Source organism: Salmo salar, chromosome 28 (genome assembly GCF_965601325.2).
Source record: "Salmo salar chromosome 28, fSalSal1, whole genome shotgun sequence".
Lineage (NCBI taxonomy): Eukaryota > Metazoa > Chordata > Actinopteri > Salmoniformes > Salmonidae > Salmo > Salmo salar.
The window spans coordinates 9535590-9560312 of record NC_138318.1 but is presented as its reverse complement, the minus strand read 5'-3'; the positions used below and the strand labels follow the sequence as shown (position 1 = coordinate 9560312).

At 42.7% G+C, this 24723-nt stretch overlaps 2 protein-coding genes across 5 annotated transcripts; one reads left to right on the top strand and one right to left on the bottom strand.

Moving 5' to 3' along the window:
• Window positions 1–9632, top strand: a1cf (apobec1 complementation factor). 4 transcript variants are annotated; one of them, XM_014179308.3, is made up of 12 exons: window positions 1–158; window positions 2829–2972; window positions 3489–3623; window positions 3715–3845; window positions 4065–4303; window positions 4516–4680; window positions 4799–4896; window positions 5179–5458; window positions 6207–6400; window positions 6582–6718; window positions 7620–7756; window positions 8248–9632. In XM_014179308.3, exons 2-12 carry the CDS (start codon window positions 2874–2876, stop codon window positions 8397–8399), a joined length of 1767 nt encoding a protein of 588 aa, XP_014034783.1. In that variant the 5' UTR covers window positions 1–158; window positions 2829–2873; the 3' UTR covers window positions 8400–9632. The 4 variants fall into 4 exon arrangements, with proteins under 4 accessions (XP_014034783.1, XP_014034781.1, XP_045566238.1 ...); XM_014179306.3 differs by having other exon boundaries at window positions 6183–6400; XM_014179307.3 differs by lacking the exon at window positions 1–158 and adding an exon at window positions 165–354 and having other exon boundaries at window positions 6183–6400.
• Window positions 9633–9683: 51 nt separating this feature from the next.
• asah2 (N-acylsphingosine amidohydrolase 2) lies at window positions 9684–24668 on the bottom strand. The gene is made up of 21 exons (XM_014179305.3): window positions 24451–24668; window positions 23809–23950; window positions 23470–23576; window positions 23005–23148; window positions 22655–22831; window positions 22321–22448; window positions 22102–22179; window positions 21803–21923; window positions 19645–19770; window positions 19385–19474; window positions 18929–19033; window positions 18277–18358; window positions 17627–17742; window positions 17344–17438; window positions 16996–17035; window positions 12254–12352; window positions 12056–12151; window positions 11807–11959; window positions 11630–11686; window positions 11434–11522; window positions 9684–10288 (listed from the first exon to the last, which is right to left on the bottom strand). Exons 2-21 carry the CDS (start codon window positions 23939–23941, stop codon window positions 10090–10092), a joined length of 2235 nt encoding a protein of 744 aa, XP_014034780.1. The 5' UTR covers window positions 23942–23950; window positions 24451–24668; the 3' UTR covers window positions 9684–10089.
• Between the last annotated feature and the right edge of the window lie 55 nt (window positions 24669–24723).

Below are 24723 nucleotides of genomic sequence, written 5' to 3'. Positions count from 1 at the left end.
GGCTGGTTAAAGTTTAACCCTGCAGGCTCATAAAGCAGCTGGGGGACAGTGAACCTTTGGAGTTTGATATGATGACAGAATCACCCCAGTGACACGTTGCTAAATTCCCCAGAATGAAGGACTGAGTCTTCCGGGTGTTGATCTCTGGAATTGCTCAGGTAAGCTTAGCTCCCTAACTCTTCCTTGTTGTGTGTCTGCTGCTTTGGAGTCTTGTGTAAAAAAATTAATCAAAAGCTCCCCTTGGAGATCTGCTCTCTTAGCACTGAGGATGTTTTTCATGTGACAGATCTAACTGTTCACCTGTGGTCAAATGTTGTGTTGGGTGACTCGTATGGTTCTGAGGACACGGTCAAGGTAAGAAAGCAGAGGGAGAGGGAAGCACGGTTAGATGGTTTCATGTCGATGTTTGGAAACAACTTTGATTCAACCAGTGGGGTGTCATTTTCTGTTAATCGTGTTGATGTTGAAGGTGTCACAGGCGTGACATGCCTGGCGGGGAAAAGCCATGTTTGAAATAGTCATTTTAATTCGGTCGTTTATACTTTTGTAGCCAGTCTATCATTTTTATTTGTCAATTGTTGGTCCTATGACAGTAAGGGCATAGTATTCACAGTAGGGTGCTTACAGTTTAATATAAGACAAACTGATTAACAGTAGCTCTTTCAACTGAAATGTAATCCTATTAAATACGCCTACCACTACCTACCACATACATACCGTAAGGTATGGTATGTAGGCCAGATGCCAATGAACATATGGAACCTTAGTCATAGCTCCATTTTAACTTTGAAGTCCAGTGGAAAAAATACACAATAACCCAGTATACATTAAAGGGGCTTTTCTCAAAAGGAAAGATAATTCATAAAACGTGTGACTAATGACTCCGAAAGGGATATAAGTCTGAACTATTTGATATCATTTGTATTATGAATCTTTTCGGACGAATGTTTCCAGCAGCAACAGCGGGCAACCCAGTGGCCTTCAGCTCAGTGTGTATTTAGCCTCAGTCAACAAAGCTCCTAAAAGCAGGTACTGATCACTGCCAGATAAGCCTCCGTCTAGTTATCTTGTTTACGCAAACGGTAACCAGGCTATCGTGAAGAGAGCCCCAGACAGAGTGAGAATAAGAGAGAGAGAGAGAGAGAGAGTGTAATGGAGTTCTGTAGTATTATGTCCACTCAGGGCCTACCCTCATAACAGCGCCTTCTCTCCGAGCCACCCAGAACAGAAAGAGAACCTAAAGACCGTTTTCCTCCCCAGGTGTTTACCTAGGCTTGAAGTGGCACCCGCGTAACCCAATACCTCATATTTGACAGTAGAGATTCATTGAGGGTGTTTCTTGGTCAGGGAATAGAAGAGTGATGTTGCCAGGGCTGGCTGCCTACGCTAATGTTCTGCTAGTGAATGATTAGGCAATAACTCATCTCTCTAGACACAGGCCTGGAGAGTATCATAATGGCAGCTAATACTGAATTCACAGATGAAAATACATGACCTGGGTCCCAGTATTGTTACTGACGACACTGTGAACAAACAATCTGAAATGAGAGAGTGAAACCATATCACCTCTGGCTTGACTGTCGTGAAGGATGGTGCTCGACCCGAGTGCAGGTCTACTCCAGTATTTCATATTTTGCCTGGTGTCTTGACATTTACAACAAAGCCTTCCAGGCAGCCTTTGAGGAGAGTGATGAGGAGAGAACTGTGAAAACAAAGCCATCTGTGGGCTTGTGTGTGTTGGCAGAATTCACTTTCTTAAAGGAGAGATTGGTTTGACTGTATTTGGAAACATTTCAAGGTGAAAAAGACAGTGTGTGCATGATATCATCATTTCCGTCATGATTGGCACTTGAGAACGTTTGAAGATCGTTTGAGTGGCCGTCACCCCTCACGTACCCTTTGACCCCTTCTGAGTGGAGCCTTCTCGTCACTATCAGGCCTCTCTTTGATCAATATGTGTAGAAAGAAACAGAGACAGGCCTCTCAATCAGGATGGAAATGATTGCATCACTCAGAGTTGCCTGTTTACTGTATCTTCCTGATGATTTAATCAACCTCTTACCAACAAAAGGGGATTCTCTTGAAGTAGCCTATAGTGTGCTAGTGTTGGGCATCTTGTGTCTTGTGATTGGCCATTGAAAATCAAAAGGCTTGATTATGGGACCCTTATTCAAAGCTGTTGCATAAATGCTTCATGTATGTCTTATGTGACAGTACATGAGTGTGAGAGAGTGGGGTGGAATAGATTGAGACAAAAGGGGCCTCAGTGGTGGTCTGCTGTTCCTGTGGTTGGCTGAGTTTCGTTAATAATTACATAGCTGTCCTTGACAGGGAACTGAATGAAATAGGCTTCCCTCTACATGTCATCATAACATGGAGCAATGGCATTAGTGCATAACAACTGAGTACATGTTGGAGGTGCTATTTAGCCAAAATCATACCTGATCATTCTGTAAAGGTAATCATTCTGTAAAGGTAATCATTATGTAAAGGTAATCATTCTGTAAAGGCAATCATTATGTAAAGGTAATCATTCTGTAAAGGCAATCATTCTGTAAAGGCAATCATTCTGTAAAGGCTAAAGTGTACTTATGAGCAAATGCATCTCACAATACAGAGCACAATTGTCTTGCAATATGTGTGATACATTACTGAAGGTCTGAACCAGTTCAAGAGTTTATGCCTAAAAAGTGAAAATAGTCACAAAAGAAGGCTTAGGCATGGTAACAGTGTGATTTGGTGACCTGTTGAGCTCCAGTTCAGTCAGGTAATTGTATGGGTTGTTCAGCGATGTCACTGATGTGTTCTGAATTGTGATTGAATTTCAGTGAGCACCCCTAATTTTGCTGATTTATTGCTGACAATCGCTCTCAATGGAATCTAATCAAAAATCCGGGGATGGACTGACGGGCACGCAGAAAGAGGTGTCGCTGCGTGCGCTCATTCAGCGCACAGGATATCAATTATTGCAGGTAGGAACCAGACCCCAATCATTTAGGGCTTTCACCCAGTACATGACCAATGCACAGTGTTGGATCCTATCATTTGGCCCCCGCACAAAAGTCATCCTTCTTTATGGAGTTTGTGTGTAATGCGAGGAAGTGGGGCTCTGATAAAATCCAACGCCTATCCATCAGTTTCAAACCTATTTTCGCTTGGCCTCGGTCATGACAAGTGATAATGGGGCACCACCCTGTGGTGGAAGAGACAAACGACTGGATCCCTTTGACCGTTATCGCTGCAGTCTGGCCCCTGGCAATTTCATTTGATTGGTGATTCTACAGCTCATACTTTATTGCTATGTGGATTGTCTGGGTAATTTGTGCACAACTACAAGATCATACCAAATGAAGATATCAGGGAGATTTCTATATGAATGCTCAAATCTCTCATTCGGAATTAAACCTGCATTACAAAAGGGCTTTGAAGTGGTAGGAAATCCTTACAAACCCTGTGCTACTGGTTACTCATTCCAGTTGTGTCCACAGGAGAATGGTCAGAGGAGGTACGGCGGGCCCCCTCCAGGCTGGGAAGGCCCTCCCCCAGAGAGGGGCAGTGAGATCTTTGTGGGGAAGCTACCCAGGGACCTCTTCGAGGATGAGCTGGTCCCCCTCTGTGAGAAAGTAAGAGATGTTTGCCGACTTAAAACGGTTGCCAAAGTGTAACCTTGTTGTATGTCCTTGTTTTCAAAGTAAATCCCCTTTCTATTCACAGTTTGGGAAGATCTATGAGGTCCGGATGATGATGGACTTCAACGGCAATAATAGAGGATATGCTTTTGTTACCTTCACCACCAAAAATGAAGCTAAGACCGCCATGAAACAGCTCAATAATTATGAAATCAGGTAAGCAATCACATGACACAAGGAAATTAAATGGAGAAAAAGCCCCGTGGAGTCTAATGGTCAGCTACCAGAAACATATGCCTGAGTCATGGAAAACTCATAGTAGGACTACGGATACTCTCTTCATCAGCATACAGCAACGATATCGGATTTCATTGTGAACATTGTTGACAAACTACATCAATCTTCCCATTCAATTCAATCTGTTTTACTCTCCAGGAACGGAAGACTCCTAGGAGTGTGTGCCAGTGTGGACAACTGTCGTCTGTTTGTGGGGGGTATCCCCAAATCCAAGAAGAGAGAGGAGATCCTGATGGAGATGAAGAAAGTGACAGATGGGGTGTTGGAGGTGATTGTTTACCCCAGTGCTGCGGACAAGACCAAGAACAGGGGCTTCGCCTTTGTGGAGTACGACAGTCACCGCGCTGCAGCAATGGCCAGGAGGAAACTACTGCCAGGTACTGGACCCTTATTTTATACTATTAACAGTCATAGTACTGAGAATCACAGTCAGTCAAAAAACAGCATCATTGTAACATAATCCTATGGAAGGATATAGTATATCATATTGGATCATGATGACTTTGAGACTTTTGACTATGAAAACCAATATGGGTCTTTGGGTGGGCTGATTGGCTGAAATGTTGAACTTCCTGATCTTCTTCCCCAGGGAGGATCCAGCTGTGGGGACACGCCATCGCCGTGGACTGGGCGGAGCCTGAAGTGGAAGTGGACGAGGACACCATGGCAACGGTGAAGATTCTCTATGTGAGGAACTTGATGCTGGCTACTACAGAAGAGACCATCGAGAAGGAGTTCAACAGTATCAAACCAGGCAGGTTCAGTTACAGTACAGCGGATAGTGTGTCACGTTTGGGTTCAACAACGAGGTTCTGTACGTGACCTTGTGTTGTAATGGGGTTGATAAGCGGATGCATGTTAACGATCCACAGGTGCTGTGGAGAGAGTGAAGAAGATCAGAGACTACGCCTTTGTCCATTTCACCCAGAGGGAGGACGCGATAAGCGCCATGGACGCAGTGAACGGAAAGGTATAATCTCAAACACTTTCTCTCTCAAGGGCCTCTCTCTCGCACCGATCTATCCCAGGACATGTAATGTTATGACGACACGTGCTTTTATCTAAAGTGACTCCCAGTTAACCATACACGCAATATCAATACATTCAACTCATGTGGGAATCAAACTCACATCAGAATCAGGCTCCAGCCACTCAGCCACCAGAACCAAGCAATATCACACAACAATGCACGATCCAGCCACACAACCATCCTCTACACTGAACTGTTCCTAAATGTCAACTCCTTCCCTAGCTGGTGGATGGCTCTCCCGTGGAGGTGACCCTGGCCAAGCCGGTGGATAAGGACAACTATGTGCGCTACACCCGGGGTACAGGTGGCCGAGGTGGGGCCCTGCTCCAGGGGGAGTACACCTACACACTGGGCCAGGTGTATGATCCCTCAGCAGCCTACCTGGGTGCCCCAGTGTTCTACACCCCACAGGCATATGCTGCTATTCCTAATCAGTTCCGTTTCCCCAGTGCCAAGGGGCATGTGGGTGGCCGTGGCCTGGTGCGCACGCCTTCGGTTCGAGGTGGGTACCCTCTCTCTGCTTCCTCTCCACAGACAATCAGTGAGACACAAATATATATGGTAATTTATCTACCAATCTTTGTCTTTGAGCACCTGACTTGATCAATGGTATCTGCTATAATCACTTGAGAGATCCAAATCCAACCAGCCTCGATGGGTAGATTCCAACACCAGCACTTCACTGAAAGATTAAACTGAAATGACTTTGGTCTAAATTGCAATGAATGGTTTTAATCACAGCATGTTCTAAAATACTTCATTCAAATGTTAAACAAGGCTGGAACCAAATATACATTTTGCAATGATACAGTATATTTTCTTTCATTTATGTCTATGTTTGATCTCCTAATAGAGATAAGTTACCCATTTTCATGCATTTAGCACTATGCTGTACTGCTTTATTTATAGTAGTAAGAGATTTGAATGTCTGATAGTCATTCAAAATGTGCTCTCCATGGCTGCATATTACAGTCTAGTATGACAAGTGCGATCATTCAATTAAGTTGGATTTGGGGGGAATTGAACATGTTGAAAATGGAATCATTGAAATGAATGACGACCCTAAATTTCTTTCGAAATAACGCCACAGCTTTAAGCGGTGAAAATGAGAATCGCTGTACTGTGCCGGCCTGGATGACACCATAATCAGTGTTTACATCGTCTTGATGGCCCCCAGGTGATTTCTGGTGATTTTGATTGGATTTAATGCCTTCTTGCATTCCTAGAAATTTACATGAATGTACCTGTAGGGGCAGCGGGGGTGCGCGGAATGGGTGGTCGCGGATACCTTGCCTACGCAGGTGTAGGTCGAGGCTGTGCCACCTACCAACTAAAGACAGACAAGCACCCCGACGACAAGCTCTTTGACCTGCTGCCGGGCATGGAGCTCACGCCCATGAACCCTGTGTCTATGAAGCCTCCCGGTATCAAACATGCGCCACAGGTACAAACCTCCCGGACGAGAAGTGCATGATGAGGAACAACAAACACACACACACACACGCACCCACACACTTTCATATTAGCCCTAAATAAGGCATTCAGAATTCTGAATGTTGCAGAAAAACAATGTCATATCATTGATTGATCTATGGATATGTATTGATTCGTATACCATCTTCCAGATCTTGGAGGATGTGTGTCAGAAGAACAACTGGGGGCAGCCAGTTTACCAGCTTCACTCTGCCATCGGACTTGATCAAAGGCAACTGTTCCTCTACAAAGTCACCATTCCGGCTCTGGCCACCCAATACCCTAATGTGTAAGAAACACAGGCATACTTTAGAGTCTACTGTACACATCAGTTATGTTTTCTGTAGTGGCTTCCTATATCGAAGGACCCCTTTGGATAACATAACCTTTTAAAGAAGTTCGCTTTTTTTTAACCAAATCTCTGTTTTGGATGTAAATGGCATCTTACAGAAGTGCCCAAACACTTTATTTGCAATTCCACTTGGTTTTGAGAAACGTAATCCACCAGCAATAAACTCTTCATGCTCGTTAAGAAGTTGCAAGGGCACAGATAAAACATGAACAAAGACTCCAAAAACACCCAAACATTGTCATTTTAGAAACGGCAACGCTCTCAGTATAGCGATGCAGGTCTTTAGATGTCGTACACATGAAATGGTGTCAATCCCAACTTTATCCGCAACGTTATATTCCATGTCAGACATGTGGTGCGTGCGACTCGAGCGATACTTCTTCCGTGTTGCTCGCGCATGCGCACACAGAAAGGTAGGCTCTAGCTCCTGGGTGGGCAACTCCAGTCCTCCAGGGCCTGATTGGTGTCACACTTTTTCTCCATCCCTAACAAACACAGCTGATTAATCAGATTGCATTCTAAACTGAAGATCATGATTAGGTGATTATTGGAGTCAGGTGTGTTAGCTGGAGCTGGGGCAAAACTGTGACACCAAATCAGGCCCTCGAAGGACTGGAATTGCCCACCCCTGCTATAGCTCGAGTCACACGACATGGAATATAACGTTGTGGATAAAGTTGGTAACGACACAACCGCTGAATAAGCATGAGGAAGTCTATCGCTAGTGGGGTCGATTTCTAAAGCCAAGTGAAATCGCAAAAAGAGCAAGTGTCTGGGCTCTTCTATTACATACATACAACATCAACTTCTTTAACCTTCTCTCCCTTCTTTCCTCCAGGCATCCGTTCACCCCAGCCAAGCTGTGTACAGCTGTGGATGAGGCCAAGGTTCATGCTGCGGAGCATGCCCTGCAGACCCTGGGGCTGCAGACAGAGGGCGCTGAGGCCTCCTCTGCAGCAGTAGCTGCATTCCCAGGTATGTTGTAATTTATTTATTTATTTAACCTTTATTTAACAAGCCAAGTCAGTTAATAAGAACAAATTCTTATTTACAATGACGGCGTAGGAACAGTGGGATAACTGCCTTGTTCAGGGGCAGAACGACCAATTTTTACCTTGGCAGCTCGGGGATTCCATCTAGCAACCTTTCGGTTACAGGCCCAACACAAAGGTCAATAAGACTAACCATCATCCAACCCTCTCTGTAGAGTAGGTCGCTAACCTAGAACCACATAATGGTATAAACTACAAATACTAACCAAACCAAAAGGCTATCCGGCCTTCGCCGTGGAAACGGTTATGGAGTGTTCTAAGTTCTAGTGCCATCCTGGAACCTCATTACTGACATATTCTGGCAAGTGCTAGCTTGTGATAGGTTCTAGAAAAAAAAACGTATCATACAGACACGATAACAGCAAGATATGAGATTAAACAACTTAAATGTACGTCATTTCTCCTGATCTCCAGGTTACACAATAGCGAACACCTCAGCCTCAGTAGCTGCCTCCCAGCTCAAACAGGCTGTCACCCTGGGCCAGGACCTGACAGCATACGCCACCTACGAGGGCTATCCGACCTTCGCCGTGGCAACCCGTGGAGACGGTTATGGAGTGTTCTAAATTCTAGGGCCATCCTGGAACCTCATCTCAGTCACCAGCATTCTTTCTTAGTTTATACATTCTCAGTTTGTGTAAAACTTATGAAGTATCCATTATGTCAATTTCATTTGATTGTGTTGATCTATTTAGTGGTAGAGGACCACAATTAGATGTTGTGGAGTTAGCAAATTGTCAGAAGTAGATTGTTTATGATGTATTTTATCATTATTTTGACGGCCAATTATTTTTTCCCCAAATCATCTTTTTTTATCACACAGCTGCTGGTTCATAGCGACGGACTAGTGACTTCCTTTGACCCAATAGAGGTTGTAGTGTCCCTTTCAAGTTTGTTCAATTGTCCCTAAAAGTCTTTATATTTCCTCATAAATCATTGATAGAAGTAGAGTTTGCAAATGTCAGGGATACCATTTCTGCCATAGTTTCAATGGTGACCTTTACTTTCTACCTAAATCTGCTGCAGGTGCATTTTGATGTTGTTGCACAGTTGTACATTGTTAGACTGAAAACACTGGCGTAGTTCAGTCACTTTTGATGGTGAGATGTGTGAAAAAGGGGTTTCTTTCCTGCTATTTGTGTCTCAGTAGTTACAAATGCATACACAGAATGTGTTTCCCTCTCTTTTCCGATGTTATAGTGTGCAGAAAATGAAAACCATCCACAAAGCTGTGAAGCTGAACTGCCTATTTTAATATTTTAAGGTTTTGTTGTCTATGGAAGTCTGTGCAAATGTGTTTTAGCCATGGGATATTTATTGTCAAAATGTCTGATTTTACATTGGAGTGTTAGCTATGGACAATTATCTTGAACAGAGATCGATGTCATTCTGTTTTGCTTATTTCCCTTATTACCTTACACCCGACCTAGGCTTGTGAACATGGACATTGGAAGTGTTAACACACTTATCAGGGCACGAAACGACACTGATAAATATGATAATGCCTAAGCAGTGACAGTATTAAAGTGTGTATAGCACTTAGAACGTATTTTTATACCAGAAATCCAACACTATTTGTATAGTTATATTGTTTTTGGATACTTCAAATTCTCTGTGCCTCAATAATTTATCTGAAATCCCATGAAAGCAAATGATAAAGGGTTGAAATAAATACAAATCTGAAATTTAAGGAGAAATGGGTACATTTTTGTGAAACTACATGTGGTATTGCTTGGGTAATTAGAATGTGTCATGAACTGCAATTGCCCATGATGAATAAATCAATTGCATTTTGAGAACTGCTTCCTTCACTTTACTACAACTCTTTCTACATATAACTAAGAAATGTGTCACAATACTTCAAATCATTTAATTCTATAAAAGAATTAGGACTGCACATAATTACATAGTAAAAACATGTGAATCAACTGATCATAAACAAATGATCTTAACTTCCATGGGAGATGAAATATAGACTAGCACTGAAGCTGCTCTCATTCAAAACCACACGTATTTACCCTTCACACCTTGTTGAATGTAGTCCCCATTTGGCACATGGGCTTCTTGCACGTCAACCCAAAGGCCGGTTTTGTTTTGTGAAGCATGGGTCTTGTTTAATGCTTTAGTACTGTACGTGCATTGTATTACATTGAAATGGAGAACATACAATCTTTATCATATCAGGGCCACTAGAAGTGTACACTATCGTCTGCCTTATTTCCACTGCTGGTCTTGTCGTATTCAAATGATCAGTGGTTAGTAATTATACGTTATTTTGGAGACTCTGAAGACATCCGACACACCCTCATACGCCAAGATCACAGTCTCTAGGAATCCCTTCCGCTGTTTGTAGTGTCCAAAGTGTCGGATCCTGTAGGAGCCAGCCTGGGCTGACAGAGGGATGTGCCACTCAATGGTAGCATTGCTCTCCGCTCCATTCTTCACCCAGTGAAACCTATTAGGGAAAGGAGACAAGAGGAGAGGAGAGGAGACAAGAGGAGAGGAGAGAAGAGAAGACAAGAGAAGAGAGAGAAGAGAAAACAAGAACACAAGGGACATGAGGGGTCAGTGTCACCCTCCATTAGAACCCTCCCTCCCACCTTCACCCCTGATGTCGTCCGGATGATGTTGATTGAGCTGATCAAAGAGACTGTGACCTCGTTACTGTCACACAGATATATCAGGCTTTAGACTCATCATGACCACACCATGGAGAGGTCAGTGGACCAATGCTGACCCCATTGAACGGGGGTTGAATCTAACCCTAATTGGGCTATACCACCTCTAAAGACCACCCCCAAGCAATCATCCTGCCCAACCTACCAATGCTCCTCTCAAAAATACCTGTTATGCTTGCAATTAACGTCGCAGCCGAACTCTGCCAATGAACGACCTACTCAGCCATCAATAATCTCAGTCAATTCAAATACACTGTCTACATTCTTATGATTTCTTTAGACGCATCTTGTGCGTCATTGTGAACCTGGATTTGAGCCTGTGTTTAAAGGGATACTACGAGATTACCCAGAGTCAGATGAACTGGTAGATACCATTTTTATGTCTCCGAGTGCAGTATGAAGGAAGTTAGTGGTAGTTTCGCGAGACAACTAAGCCAACGCTAACTAGTATTAGCACAATGACTGGAAGTCTACAGGTACAGTAGCAATGCCAGCGTACCAGTAGACTTCCAGTCGTTGCGCTAACGCTAGTTAGCATTGGCTCGGAAACTACCGCTAACTTCCTTCATACTGCACAAGTTCATCTGACTGGGTAAGTAGAATAATGGCTTAAAATGCCAGAATCTCACAATATCCCTTTTATAGCAAGCAGCCTGTGTGTTAAGCTGTGGTGATAATCAGATACAAGGTGCTGATCAGCACAACATTATCAACGAGTTGTCCTTGAAAGATAAGGCCCGATGTGAATAATGCCCAATAAGCATTCTGTGCTTGTCAGATAAAATAATCAAACCGAACAGATAGTTTTCCAGGTGCCGCTAGTTATTACAGAGGCCATTAAAATGATATCAAGCTCTAACAAAATGGATTGGGTCTGATAGAGTGTTTATGAAATAAGGAATTTGAATGAACAGTGCTCTACCTTGTCTCCCAAGATGCATCTGTGTGAACGACGTCCCAGTATGCTGTGCTGTTATGATACTTTTCCACAGTGACAAAAGTCTTGTCCCTCTGAAATGACATGGTATCAGTGATGTGCTACATACTATACAACCAAGGTATCTAAAGAAGCATAATACCATCAATGATACTAGTTAAGTGTAAGATTGCAGCCTCACCATGTCTCCTGAGTGTCTTGGATTCCCTGCAACAAATGTGACAGAAGCAACATCCCCCTACAGGAATACATTAACATCCCTTGAACTGCATTCATATGCTGAGGAGATTCAGTATTGATGTTGTAAACAAGTTAAAAAAAACATTAGCTCATAGCATTTTGACCAAGTCAGACTTACGACCGTGTACTCTGGGTCCACTTGCTCTAAAACCTCTCCAAACGTGGTGTTGATTGGCTTTTTGTCTACAGCCGCAGCAGGAAGCAAGCTGAACAGCTGGCTGTCCTTGAAGAAAGGGGGCTCAGGACCCTTGGGCAGCTCCTGCTCTTTACCCTGTGAGCATAGGAGAAGTTGAAATGCAGTCAGCTGGAAAAGGACATTCACTGTAACAGCAGCCGGTACATGTACTGTACAGTATGTGGTCCTCACCTCTGCAATGGCCTTGGCCAGGCCCCTAAACTTCTGAATGTATGCAGAAAGTGTATGAGGCCCGTAGATGGTGGAAGCTCCTTCATAACGCTGGATCTGTAGAAAGCAATACCCATCAGTGACTATGGGCCCTTTTGTGATCAGATCAGATCAGGAGCAGTGATTTGATACCACTCAAAATCGCTTGTTCTCTCGTACCTGGTACTCCTCATAGGTGGTGATGTAATGAGTGTAGATGTTGCACAGGCCAGCGACGACCACCTCTGCGTTACTGAATGTTCCCTGGGCCTCCAATTCCTGATCAACAAGCACATACACAAGCATCATGTCATTCACAACGATGGGGCTGAAGTGGAGTAGGTCGAGAGCTTCAAGTTCCTCGGTGTCCACATCACGAAGGATTTAACATGGTCCAAACACACCAACACAATTGTGAAGAGGGTACGACAACGCCTCTCCGCCTCAGGAGGCTGAAAAGATTTGGCAAGGGCCCTCCGATCTTTAGGACCTCTATACCAGGCGGTGTCAGAGTATGGCCCTAAAAATTGTCAAAGACTCCAGCCATCCAAGTCATAGACTGTTCTGTCTGCTACCGCATGGCAAGCAGTACCAACAGGACCCTGAACAGCTTCTACCCCCAAGCCATAAGACTGTTAAATAGTAAGTTAAATAGTTGATCAAATAGATACTCGGACTATCTGCATTGATCCTTTTGCACTAACTTTTTGGACTCATCAGTGTCACATACACTGCTGCTACTGTTTACCAGTGGAGGCTACTCAGAGAAGCAAGGGGAGGACCATACTCCTCAGTGATTTTAATCCAAATTAAAATTATTAAAAACATTTTAAAAAGTTAACCTTTTTAGATAAAACTATAGTAAATATATTCACGTCACAAATAATTGATTAAAACACACTGTTTTGCAATGGTATACAGTAGCCTCAACAGCACTCTGTAGGGTAGCACCATGGTGTAGGCGGAGGACAGCTAGCTTCCGTCCTCCTCTGGGTACATTGGCTTCAATACAAAACTTAGGAGACACATTGTTCTCACCCCATTCCATAGACTTACACAGTAATTATGACAACTTCCAGAGGACGTCCTCCAACCTATCAGAGCTCTTGCAGCATGAACTGACATGTTGTCCACCCAATCAAAGTATCAGAAAATGAATCTAGTACAGAAAGCATAAGCTACAGTAGCTGTATCTAAAAGCTGAAAAGAATCAGTCTCTCTACTATTATTCTGACATTTGAAGTCGTAAGTTTACATACACCTTAGCCAAGTACATTTAAACTTGGTTTTTCACAATTCTTGACATTTAATCAGTTAGGATCACCACTTTATTTTAAGAATGTGAAATGTCAGAATAATAGTAGAGAATGATTTATTTCAGCTTTTATTTCTTTCATCACATTCCCAGTGGGTCAGAAGTTTACATACACTCAATTAATATTTGGTAGCATTGCCTTTAAATTGTTTAACTTGGGTCAAACATTTCGGGTAACCTTCCACAAGCTTCCCACAATAAGTTGGGTGAATTTTGGCCCATTACTCCTGACAGACCTGGTGTAACTGAGTCAGGTTGTAGGCCTCCTTGCTCGCACACACTTTTTCAGTTCTGCCCACACATTTTCTATAGGATTGAGGACAAGGCTTTGTGATGGCCACTCCAATACCTTGACTTTGTTGTCCTTAAGCCATTTTGCCACAACTTTGGAAGTATGCTTGGGGTCATTGTCCATTTGGAAGACCCATTTGTGACCAAGCTTTAACTTCCTGACTGATGTCTTGAGATGCTGCTTCAATATATCCAAATCATTTTGCTTTCTCATGAAGCCACCTTTGTGAAGTGCACCAGTACCTCCTGCAGAAAAGCACCCCCACAACATGATGCTGCCAACCCCATGCTTCACGGTTGGGATGGTGTTTTTCAGCTTGCAAGCGTCCCCCTTTTTCCTCCAAACATAACAATGGTCATTATGACCAAACTGTTCTATTTTTGTTTCATCAGACAGAGGACATTTCTCCAAAAAGTACGATCTTTGTCCCCATGTGCAGTTGCAAACCATAGTCTGTATTTTTTATGGCGGATTTGGGGCAGTGGCTTCTTCCTTGCTGAGCGGCCTTTCAGGTTATGTCGATATAGGACTCGTTTTACTGTGGATATAGATACTTTTGTAATTGTTTCCTCCAGCATCTTCACAAGGTTCTTTGCTGTTGTTCTGGGATTGATTTGCACTTTTCGCACCAAAGTACGTTCATCTCTAGGAGACAGAATGCGTCTACTTCCTGAGCGGTATGACGGCTGCATGGTCCCATGGTGTTTATACTTGCGTGCTATTGTTTGTACAGATGAATGTGGTACCTTCAGGCGTTTGGAAATTGCTCCCAAGGATGAACCAGACTTGTAGAGGTATCCAATTTTTTTTCGGAGGTCTTGGCTGATTTCTTTTGATTGTCCCATGATGTCAAGCAAAGAGGCACTGAGTTTGAAGGTAGGCCTTGAAATACATCCACAGGTACACCTCCAATTGACTCAAATTATGTCAATTAGCCTATCAGAAGCTTCTAAAGCCATGACATAATTTTCTGGAATTTTCCAAGCTGTTTGAAGGCACAGTCAACTTAGTGTATGTAAACTGGAATTGTGATACAGTGAATTATAAGTGAAATAATCTGTCTGTAAACAATTGTTGGAAAAATGATGTGTGACATGCGCAAAGTAGATGTCCTAACCGACTTGCCAAAACTATAGTTTGTTAACCAGAAATTTGTGGAGTGGTTGAAAAACTAGTTTTAATGACTCCAACCTAAGTGTATGTAAACTTCCGACTTCAACTGTGTGTTGCAAACTTTCATTCATATGCTAGGTTGTAGAAACCTCATGATTGGGAAAAGGGAAAATTAGAGTATCATGTAGTAGCCTAAACCTATCGATGTTACATTGAGCAGGGTGAATGGAATATGAATGAGAGTCATCCAATATGCTGCATTAGAAGAAAAAAAATATTGGCCTCCCAAATCTTGAACGGCACTGTCCACCCATGCTGTTTACTATCCGTTATTTTATTCCTAGTTACAGTGCATTCTGAACATATTTAGACCCCTTGACTTCTTCCACTTTGTTACTTATTCTAAAATTGATTACATTTCCCAACCCCTCATCAATCTACACAAAATATCCCATAATGGCAAAGCAAAAAAATGAAATATAACATTTACATAAGTATTCAGACCCTTTACTCAGTACTTTGTTGAAGCACCTTTGGAAGCAATTACAGCCTTGAGTCTTTTTGGGATGATGCTACAAGCTTGGCACACTTGTATTTGGAAAGTTTCTCCCATGCTTTTCTGCAGATCTTCTCAAGCTCTGTCAGGTTGGATGGGGAGTGTCGCTGCACAGCTATTTCCAGGTCTCTCCAGAGATGTTCAATCGGGTTCAAGTCCGGGGTCTGGCTGGGCCACTCAAGGACATTCAGAGACTTGTCCCGAAGCCACTCCTGCATTGTCTTGGCTGTGTGCTTAGGGTCGTTATCCTGTTAGAAGGTGAACCGTCACCCCAGTCTGAGGTCCTGAGCGCTCTGGAGCAGGTTTCATCAAGGATCTCTCTGTACTTTCCTCCCTCGATCCTGACTAGTCTCCAAGTCCCTGCCGCTAAAAAACATCCCCACAGCATAATGCTGCCAACACCATGCTTCACCGTAGGGATGGTGCCAGGTTTCCCCCAGACATGACACTTGGCATTCAGGCCAAAGAGTTCAATCTTGGATTCTTCAGACCAGAGAATCTTTTTTGGCTAACTCCAAGTGGGCTGTCATGTGCCTTTTCCTGAGGAGTGGATTCCGTCTGGCCACTCTACCATAAAGCCTGATTGGTGGAGTGCTGCAGAGATGGTAGTCCTTCTGGAGGTTATCCCATCTCCACAGAGGAACTCTGGAGCTCTGTCAGAGTGAGCATCGGGTTCTTGGTCACCTCCCTGACCAAGGCCCTTCTCCCCCGATTGCTCAGTTTTTCCGGGGCGGCCAGCTCTAGGAAGAGGCTTGGTGGTTCCAAACTTCTTCCATTTAAGAATGATGGAGTCCAATATGTCCTTGGGGACCTTCAATGCTGCAGACATTTTTTGGTACCCTTCCCCAGATCTGTGCCTTGACACAATCCTGTCTCGGACCTCTACAGACAATTCCTTTGACTTCCTGGCTTGGTTTTTGCTCTTACATGCACTGTCAACTGTGGGACCTTATATATAGACAGGTGTGTGCCTTTCCAATCATTTGAATTCACCACAGGTGGACTCCAATCAAGTTGTAGAAACATCTCAAGGATGATCAATGGAAACAGGATGCATCTGAGCTCAATTTCGAGTCTCATAGCTAAGGATCTGAATACTTATGTAAATAAGGTATTTCTGTTTTTTATTTTTAATGCATTTTCAAAAACCTGTTATCCCTTTGTCAGTGTGTAGACTGATGAAGGAAAAAAACATTTAATACATTTTAGAATAAGGCTGTAATGTAAAAAGAATGTGGAAAAAGTCAAGGGGTCTGAATACTTTCCAAATGCACTGTATATGTACACATCCACCTCAATTACCCCGTACCCCTGCACATGGACCCGGTACTGGTACCGCTTGTATAGCCACGTTATTGTCACTCAGTGTGTATCTATTATTACATGTTTTACTTTTCTATTATTTCTCTATTTTCTTTCTCTCTGCATTGTTGGGGAGGGCCTTAAGTAAGCAATTCACTGTCAGTCCAAACCTATTGTATACGAAGCATGTGATTTGATAAAATGTGATTTGTATGACATACATTCAAATTTAAAACATAAAGAATGCTAACAGTATATTTGCCTTAATAAGTGGGTGTGCATGCATGTGGTGTGCATGTGCGTGTGTGTCCTACATTTGTATGTGTGTGATATTTGATTCTCACCTGTTTGACTGCCTCTCTTATTCTCCTTCCTGACATCGTGCTGCAACACATGGGTAAAAATAATACAATCAATGTCTTTTAACACGTCAGCTAAACAAACACTGCGGACTGTCTGTTTTGCGTTGTGTGTTCTCTCTAAAGGTTGGTTGCATTGTTCTTTCAATGTGCGCCTGAATGCGTGACCAGCAACCACAGAGTCACAACCTGTTCCATCTCAAGTCCAACTCTAACTCATTGTTCCTTAATCACATTTTCCATGACAGCATTGTGAGGAAAATATAATTAGGGTCTATTAGGGTAAAAAAAAAAAAAAAAAAAAAAAAACTACAGACTGTAGTGGAAACTCACGTCATTTCTCCGGGGATAGCCACAATGGCCACAGGTCCTATGGTGATCATCTGAACGTCCACAATGCTTGGGTGCCAGGGGAGGGGCCAGGTCATCTAAGGCAGAGAACGACACTGTTACAGTCACATCTCACCGATGGTGACATCATGTGCAGTAACACTGACACACAGCTCTGGCTATGGAAACACAATTTCCCTAAGTAACGCCACAGTTCAAGCCCATGGAAAGTCTCTGGCCGCACTTGGACCGCAATGGAAAAAGGCAGAAAGAGAACAGTGCCCACCTCTCCAGTGCTAAAGAGAATAGGTTTGGGTCGGTGGCAGTCCTGTGTCTCATTGGAGGGAGCTCCAAGCAGCGCATCTCTAATTCCGTCCCAAAATGGGTCACCCTCAACAGCTCCTGGATACATACAGCATGTACATTTCAGAACAATTCAGTACATCGAGGAGTGATTATCTACGTGACAATTATCTTAATATAGCACAGTAATATACATTGAGTGTTCAAAACATTAGGAACACCTTCCAAATATTGAGTTGCACCTCAATAACGCCGGGGCATGGACTCTACAAGGTGTCGAAAGCGTTCCACAGGGATGCTGCGCCCATGTTGACTCCAATGCTTCCCACAGTCATGTCAAGTTGGCTGGATGTCCTTTGGGTGGTGGACCATTCTTGATACACACGGGAAACTGTTGAGCGTGAAAAACCCAGTAGTGTTGCAGTTCTTGACACTCAAACTGCTCTTAAATACCAATACCAAATGCCAATACCAAATACCAATCTACACTGATTGAAGTGGACATCAATAAGGGATCATAGCATTTACCTGGATTTACCTATGTTTACCTATGTCATGGAAAGAGTATGTGTTAATAATGTTTTGTACACTCAGTGTATAATGGACAATAAAAAGCAGAGAAAGGTTTCTAACCTTGTGTGAAATTGAGGTCGCCTCCTCCGTCTGTAGTCCCTGCGGCGAAGCTGTGGCCCAGGGCTGGTTTACAGGTTCTGCCCTGATTGTGAGAGACAAGCGTCAGAATCACAAAATTCAGTACATACTGTATCAAAATGAACTGGGTCAAACTTCTGCGTTTATAATAATTATAATAATAATGAGGTGGGTGCTTATATTTGTCCTATTTCATACATGTGTGTATTAATACGCATGTGTGAATTGAACATGTGTTTTTTTGCACATCCCAACTCTTCCTGAGTCACCCTCAGACAGTGGAGTCACGGCCAGTGTCTGCCATAATCGACGGCGACCCTGGAGCAATTAGGATTAAGTGTCTTGCTCAAGGGCACATCGGCAGATTTTTCAGTTGTATCACACTGCAGTCAACATCAGGGAATTATATTATCCTTAATACTTCCAGCATTATCGCTGATGTTGATAAAGCAAGGCACCATAAAAGTCAATAACTAGAACATACTCTTGGTGTTTCAAGATAAAGAGTGAGGCAGAGGTGAGAAGTTGAATCGAGGGCATTCTTTGTTACTTGTGACACACTTTTTGGTTTGGCTCCCCGTGTGCTCTTACAGATCCAGAGGTTAGGTTTAGAGTTAAGGTTAGGGTTTCTCACTGTGTGTGTAGAGTTTAGCTGGACGGTCACGTCAGTCATATTCACCCACTGATGGGCTGCATGGAGGGGCCCACGAACCTCCTGTCTGGCCTTACCATACAGATCCTGTAGGGGGCAGACAACAATAAAACAGGCATTTACAGTTTAGTCATTTAGCAGACACTCTAATCCAGAGCTACTTACAGGGACAATTAGCATTAAGTGCCTTGCTCAAGGGCACATCGACAGATGTTTCGCCTAGTCTGCTCGGGGATTCAAACCAGCAACCTTTCGGTTACTGGCCAACGATCTTGACCCTTAGGTTACCTAGATATGGATCATCAACTCAACTAATCTCTTGATGGAGAAGACAAACATCTATCCACGTAATTGGTTTCTCAGCGAGGCAAAGTTGTTTCACAGATCATGGACTTAAAAATGGGCATATGACTCATAGTGACCGGTAAGATGTCTTACCTTTGCCCTTTTGAAAATGTTTTCTCCTATGATCTTGGTGTTGTTGAACATGTCAGATCCTGCCGGACCCAGCGCAACACACATTTTTAGCTGGAAAACATCACACAAGAGGTTGGAGCGGTAGTGTTTTTTTGCTATGGATTCTATGCGAACATAAACTTTGAATTTGCACAGAGCGTAAACATGCTGATGCTGTTCAGTAAACGTCTGCTACAGTATTCCATGGAGTACTTCTACTGTTCTGTGTCTGCCGTACACACCCCTCCGATGGGACAGGAGCTGTTGAGGTAATCACAGGGGAGTCCAGTGTTGGCACAGAATGGCCCTCTGATGTTTGGGCTGGCGTCTCCCAGGTTAGAAGAGGCAAAGGCTGCCACAAACGGCCCCTGGAACAAGACACAGTGTCACACATACAAATGGAGTAAGGAGTCCTTCACATACAGTACCAGTCAAAGGTTTGGACACACCTACTCATTCAAGCTTGTTTTTTTTTGTTTTTTTTTTACTATTTTTTACATTGTATAATAATAGTGAAGACATCAAAACTAGGAAATAATCATATATGGAATCATGTAGTAACCAAAAAAGTGTTAAACAAATCAAAATATATTTGTAATTTTTCAAAGTAGCCACCCTTTGCCTTGATGATAGCTTTGCACACTCTTGACATTCTCTCAATCAGCTTCACCTGGAATGCTTTTCCAACAGTCTTGAAGGAGTTTCCACATATGCTGAGCACTTGTTGGCTGCTTTTCCTTTCACTCTGCGGTCCAACTCATCCCAAATCATCTCAATTGGGTTGAGGTCAGGTAATTGTGGAGGCCAGGTCATCTGATGCAGCACTCCATCACTCTCTGTCTTGGTCAAATAACCCTTACACAGCCTGGAAGTGTGTTGGGTCAATTTCCTGTTGCATCCCCACATCGTCACACCTCCTCCTCCATGCTTCACGGTGGAAACCACACATGCGGAGATCTTCCGTTCACCTACTCTGCATCTCACAACGACACGGCGGTTGGAACCAAAATATTCCAATTTGGACTCCAGACCAAAGGACAAATTTCCACCGGTCTAATGTCCATTGCTCGTGTTTCTTGGCCCAAGCAAGTCTCTTCTTCGTATTGGTGTCCTTTAGTAGTGGTTTCTTTGCAGTAATTCGACCATAAAGGCCTGATTCACGCAGTCTCCTCTGAACAGTTGATGTTGAGATGTGTCTGTTACTTGAACTCTGTGAAGCATTTATTTGGGCTACATTTTCTGAGGCTGGTAACTCTTATGAACTTATCCTCTGCAGCAGAGGTAACTTTGGCTTTTCCTTTCCTGTGGCAGTCCTCATGAGAGCCAGTTTCATCATAGCGCTTGATGGATTTTGCGACTGCACTTGAAGAAACTTTCAAAGTTCTTGAAATTTTCTGGATTGACTGACTTTCATTCGTCTTGAAGTAATGATGGACTGTCATTTCTCTTTGCTTATTTGAGCTGTTTTTGCCATAATATCGACTTAGTCTTTTACCAAATAGGGCTATCTTCTGTATACCACCCCTACTTTGTCAAAACACAACTGATTGGTTCAAACGCATTAAGGAAAGAAATTCCACAAATTAACAAGACACACCTGTTAATTGAAATGCATTCTAGGTGACTACCTCATGAAGCTGGTTGAAAGACTGCCAAGAGTGTGCAAAGCTGTCATCAAGGCAAAGGGTGGCTACTTTGAAGAATTTAAAATCTAAAATATATTTTGATTTGTTTAACACTTTTTTGGTTACTACATGATTCCATAATATTTGTTATTTCATAGTGTTGATGTCTTCACTATTCTTTTACAATGTAGAAAATAGTAAAAATGAATAAGTAGGTGTGTCCAAACGTTTGCCTGGTACTCTATATATTCCATACTTTACACAATGTGATATACGTAATATATTTCATATACATATTTATTTTGTTTTCATGTCCCATGAATGTAAGTTTCCAACATCACTTTATTAATCAATAATTGAAATGTTCCCAGCTCTAATGAACTCATACCCCAATTTAGCTTATCAAAGCCAAGTTTTGCATATGTAAGCAGTCTGAAAGTGTTGATTTTGTTAAAGTAAGAAAGAAATCATAGCTCAGCTCTCGAGTGATTGTGGAGAGCAAGGTTTAATCAACTTGCATAACGGAGAACTGCATGAACATGATTTAATTACAGAAGTTAAGTTTATTACACATTTAGCCCAAAAGTGCAGAAAAATAACATTTAGATTGGCTCTATTTATTTTTTCCACACAGGCTCTCAACAGACTCGAGTCACTCTCCCAACACACACATTCAATCATTCTGTAGTTGCAATGGGGAAACGGCCAACAGCCACCACGTCTCTATTATACTAAATATGAAAATGTTGATTGGACAAGGATAATGAAACCTCACCTCTCCGGGCAAGAAGCCAATGTTTTTCTCCTGCTCCAGTAGGTAAGAGGCATAGCCCATGTTATCACTGCTGACCATCTGATTGGTGTAGTTCATACTGACAGCATGGACAGCGAACCAGCTGAAAGTGACAGTGCCATATGTCAATGGGTCTGATAAATGTGAACCAACAGGTCAGAGGGCCTCAAAGACATCTCACTGCCATTCTCATAAGTCATTATAGCCAGATTTTGGCACCAACAGGCCACAGGTTGGGTTTGTATGATGCACATAAGAGGTGGAAACGTGTTTCTTTTTACCTGAGCATGCCCATACCATCTCCATCCAGGTCTGTGAACTTCAGAAGTGTGACCTGCTTGTCTGTGTTGGATTTATACCTGTAAAAGGTTGTATGATTGAGAGTCTACAATACAAACCAATTTCTGAAACATTCATTCATTTGAACAAGCCTGGTCTACAAGCTATATCCTGTATTTATACTTTGTGAGCTACAGTATAAAAAAATGGTACAAACATACTTGTTCCTCTCCTCTGCAGGGTTGTTGAGGTAGGAGTGAGGACTTCTGTTTAGGTTGCTCTCCTCAAGCTCTCCTTTGCTCATGTAGATTCTCCCGGGTTTTATATTCCTGTGTGCTATATCAATGCTCTAAGTGGACACACAAGGTTTTATTGTCAAACCGCAAACTCCCACAGCATTTTCACTAGTTCATCCATTTTATTGTATTAGATACCATATATAGCGAAGTAATGCAACTCAAGTACTGTAATGCATAAAACGTGATCAATATAGTCAACTTGAGGCAGTAAGATATATGGATATATTGCAGTCAGGAGTGGCATAGGGACAGGCACCTTGACAATTCCATTGACGATGGCTTTGATGGAGGGTTTGATGTAACCTTTACTAGTGATCATGAAGAGGGTGTATTGGAAGTACCCACCCAGACCAGAGTGTGTGTGGGTGCCGCTCAGAATCACATTGTCCTGTCTGTACAGGTTACCATATTTCACCTCAAGTTCCTTCAGCACCTAAAACACATTGCATTGGATGAGACAACACTGACTACTAATTCAAACGTATGCATTTTTTGAGTGTGTTTTATAGTGCATTTTCATTCTCCATTTCCGTCAGCCTCCTCCTTGATTCTGAAAGCTGACAGAGCTTAACGTGTGTGTGTGTGGTTCGGTATACTGTAGCTCACCTCCAGCCGTAGCCTCTGAGAGACCATGCCGATGTCAGCTGTCACAAACACCACCCTCTTGCTCCCATTATCCACAATAAAGGCCCTGCTGAAGAGGCGTGTGTGGATACCCGCAGCAGTCTGCTCCACGTTCGCATAGCCCATCTGGAATGGAGATATACCATTAACTTCCCTGGTTTATGGCATTGTAAGTGCAAACTGTAAACAACTGAAAATTAGGACTCCTTATCACAGATCTCATCTCATTGTCTCATCATAAATGCTATGACAGATTCTTATCAGGTATTTCTCAATGTGGGTGGGTCAATCTCAGCCACATCTCCATGAAAATGATTTGTGAGCATACAAGAGACGCCACTAGTGTAAAGCAAGAAGCATGCATGACTTTTTGTGAAATAGTCAAGAAAATACAAAAATAAATAAAAAACTTCAGTTTCGGAGTCCTGAAGGACCGCTGCCACTCACCAGGGGGACATCCCCAGGGGGTCCTGTGCAGTCTGCTCTGCCCACCCCTATGAGGTATGGGTTCTCATGTAGTCCTGCAGTAGGACTTACTGTAGGCTCTGGTTCCTCTGTAGTCAAAAAACATTACACATCAGTTGTTCATACCATCAAAAATAAACACGTTTCTGAATTAGACTTTTAGAAATAAAAGGAATAAAGATTTCATTTTTGGCAGTAATGTGGTCAAGGAACGTTTACTCGTATTCGTAAATAAAGAACATGATAAACCCCTGCTATCTCGCACTAAAATAACAAACTGCCCACATGAGCAAAAGCAGACAAGCGGACTTGAACTCTTACGCAATCGGTCTTCCCAGTGGACGGCCATGACTGAGATGAGCCCCACAGATACTGCGGTCATGACCACAAACAGGACCATGAGGGTGACTTCGAGGGTGCTCAGGTCACAGCACACCGTTTTCCCCCGAGCCATGGCCCAACGCTAAGCATAACAGACATGGTGGTAAGAATGTTAATAGAGGCACTTCTTAGAAATGTGAGAAGTGCTTCATGAACGAAAGTCATTCAGCTTAAAGCTTGACAGAAGCACACTAATGATACGCTTGTATTAGAAAATGATAGCAAATAGAAGAAACGGTTATTGAAAAACGTAATAAAATCTGTTAATGCTGCATCATTTCATTCCGTTTTTTGCATGGATTTATTTTGCAACTGGACAGAAAAGTGGAAACTGTCTAAGTTGACAATATTCCCCAAGCAATCACAACTGTTGAAGCTCCAATTCTTTCTAACATTGAATGACATTCCAAGATAACAACAGTCAATAGCAAAATCTTTTCTAGTTCACTGCAGAATGACACGTCATAGCACACCACGAGAGCATAACGGGTGTTTGTCATGGAGTAGAAAATGCCATTACCCATACATAAGAATCCCATTTCAAAGTAGCAAAGAAACATGGGAAAAGCATGTCATACTCACATATTGTTTACACGCTCCTTGAGCGACAGATCAATATCTTCAGGAGAAAAAGACAACACAAATGGAATTGTCTCTAATAGACCGACAAGGTTATAGTGTACAGTCCTGGAACAAAGGTAATATGACTTGACTGATCTTTTTTTACAGCCTGTATTGAAAACAACCCAACAGTACAATAAATTAAATCTCAGCCTTGACCAAGGATGGCTTTGTTACATAACTATTACATATCACTTAGAAGTATTTTTCATTCCAAAGGTCATAGATGCATAT

Excerpts from the sequence above, each read along its gene's own strand:
- asah2 (XM_014179305.3), bottom strand. The coding sequence starts at position 23,941 with ATGGCTCGGGGGAAAACGGTGTGCTGTGACCTGAGCACCCTCGAAGTC. Across the intron at positions 23,149-23,469 it reads CCCCTGGGGATGTCCCCCTG|ATGGGCTATGCGAACGTGGA; the intron begins GTGAGTGGCAGC and ends TCTCCATTCCAG. Across the intron at positions 11,687-11,806 it reads TGGACCCAGAGTACACGGTC|GGGGATGTTGCTTCTGTCAC; the intron begins GTAAGTCTGACT and ends GTATTCCTGTAG.
- a1cf (XM_014179306.3), top strand. The coding sequence starts at position 2,874 with ATGGAATCTAATCAAAAATCCGGGGATGGACTGACGGGCACGCAGAAA. Across the intron at positions 3,846-4,064 it reads CTCAATAATTATGAAATCAG|GAACGGAAGACTCCTAGGAG; the intron begins GTAAGCAATCAC and ends TTTACTCTCCAG. Across the intron at positions 4,897-5,178 it reads TGGACGCAGTGAACGGAAAG|CTGGTGGATGGCTCTCCCGT; the intron begins GTATAATCTCAA and ends CTCCTTCCCTAG.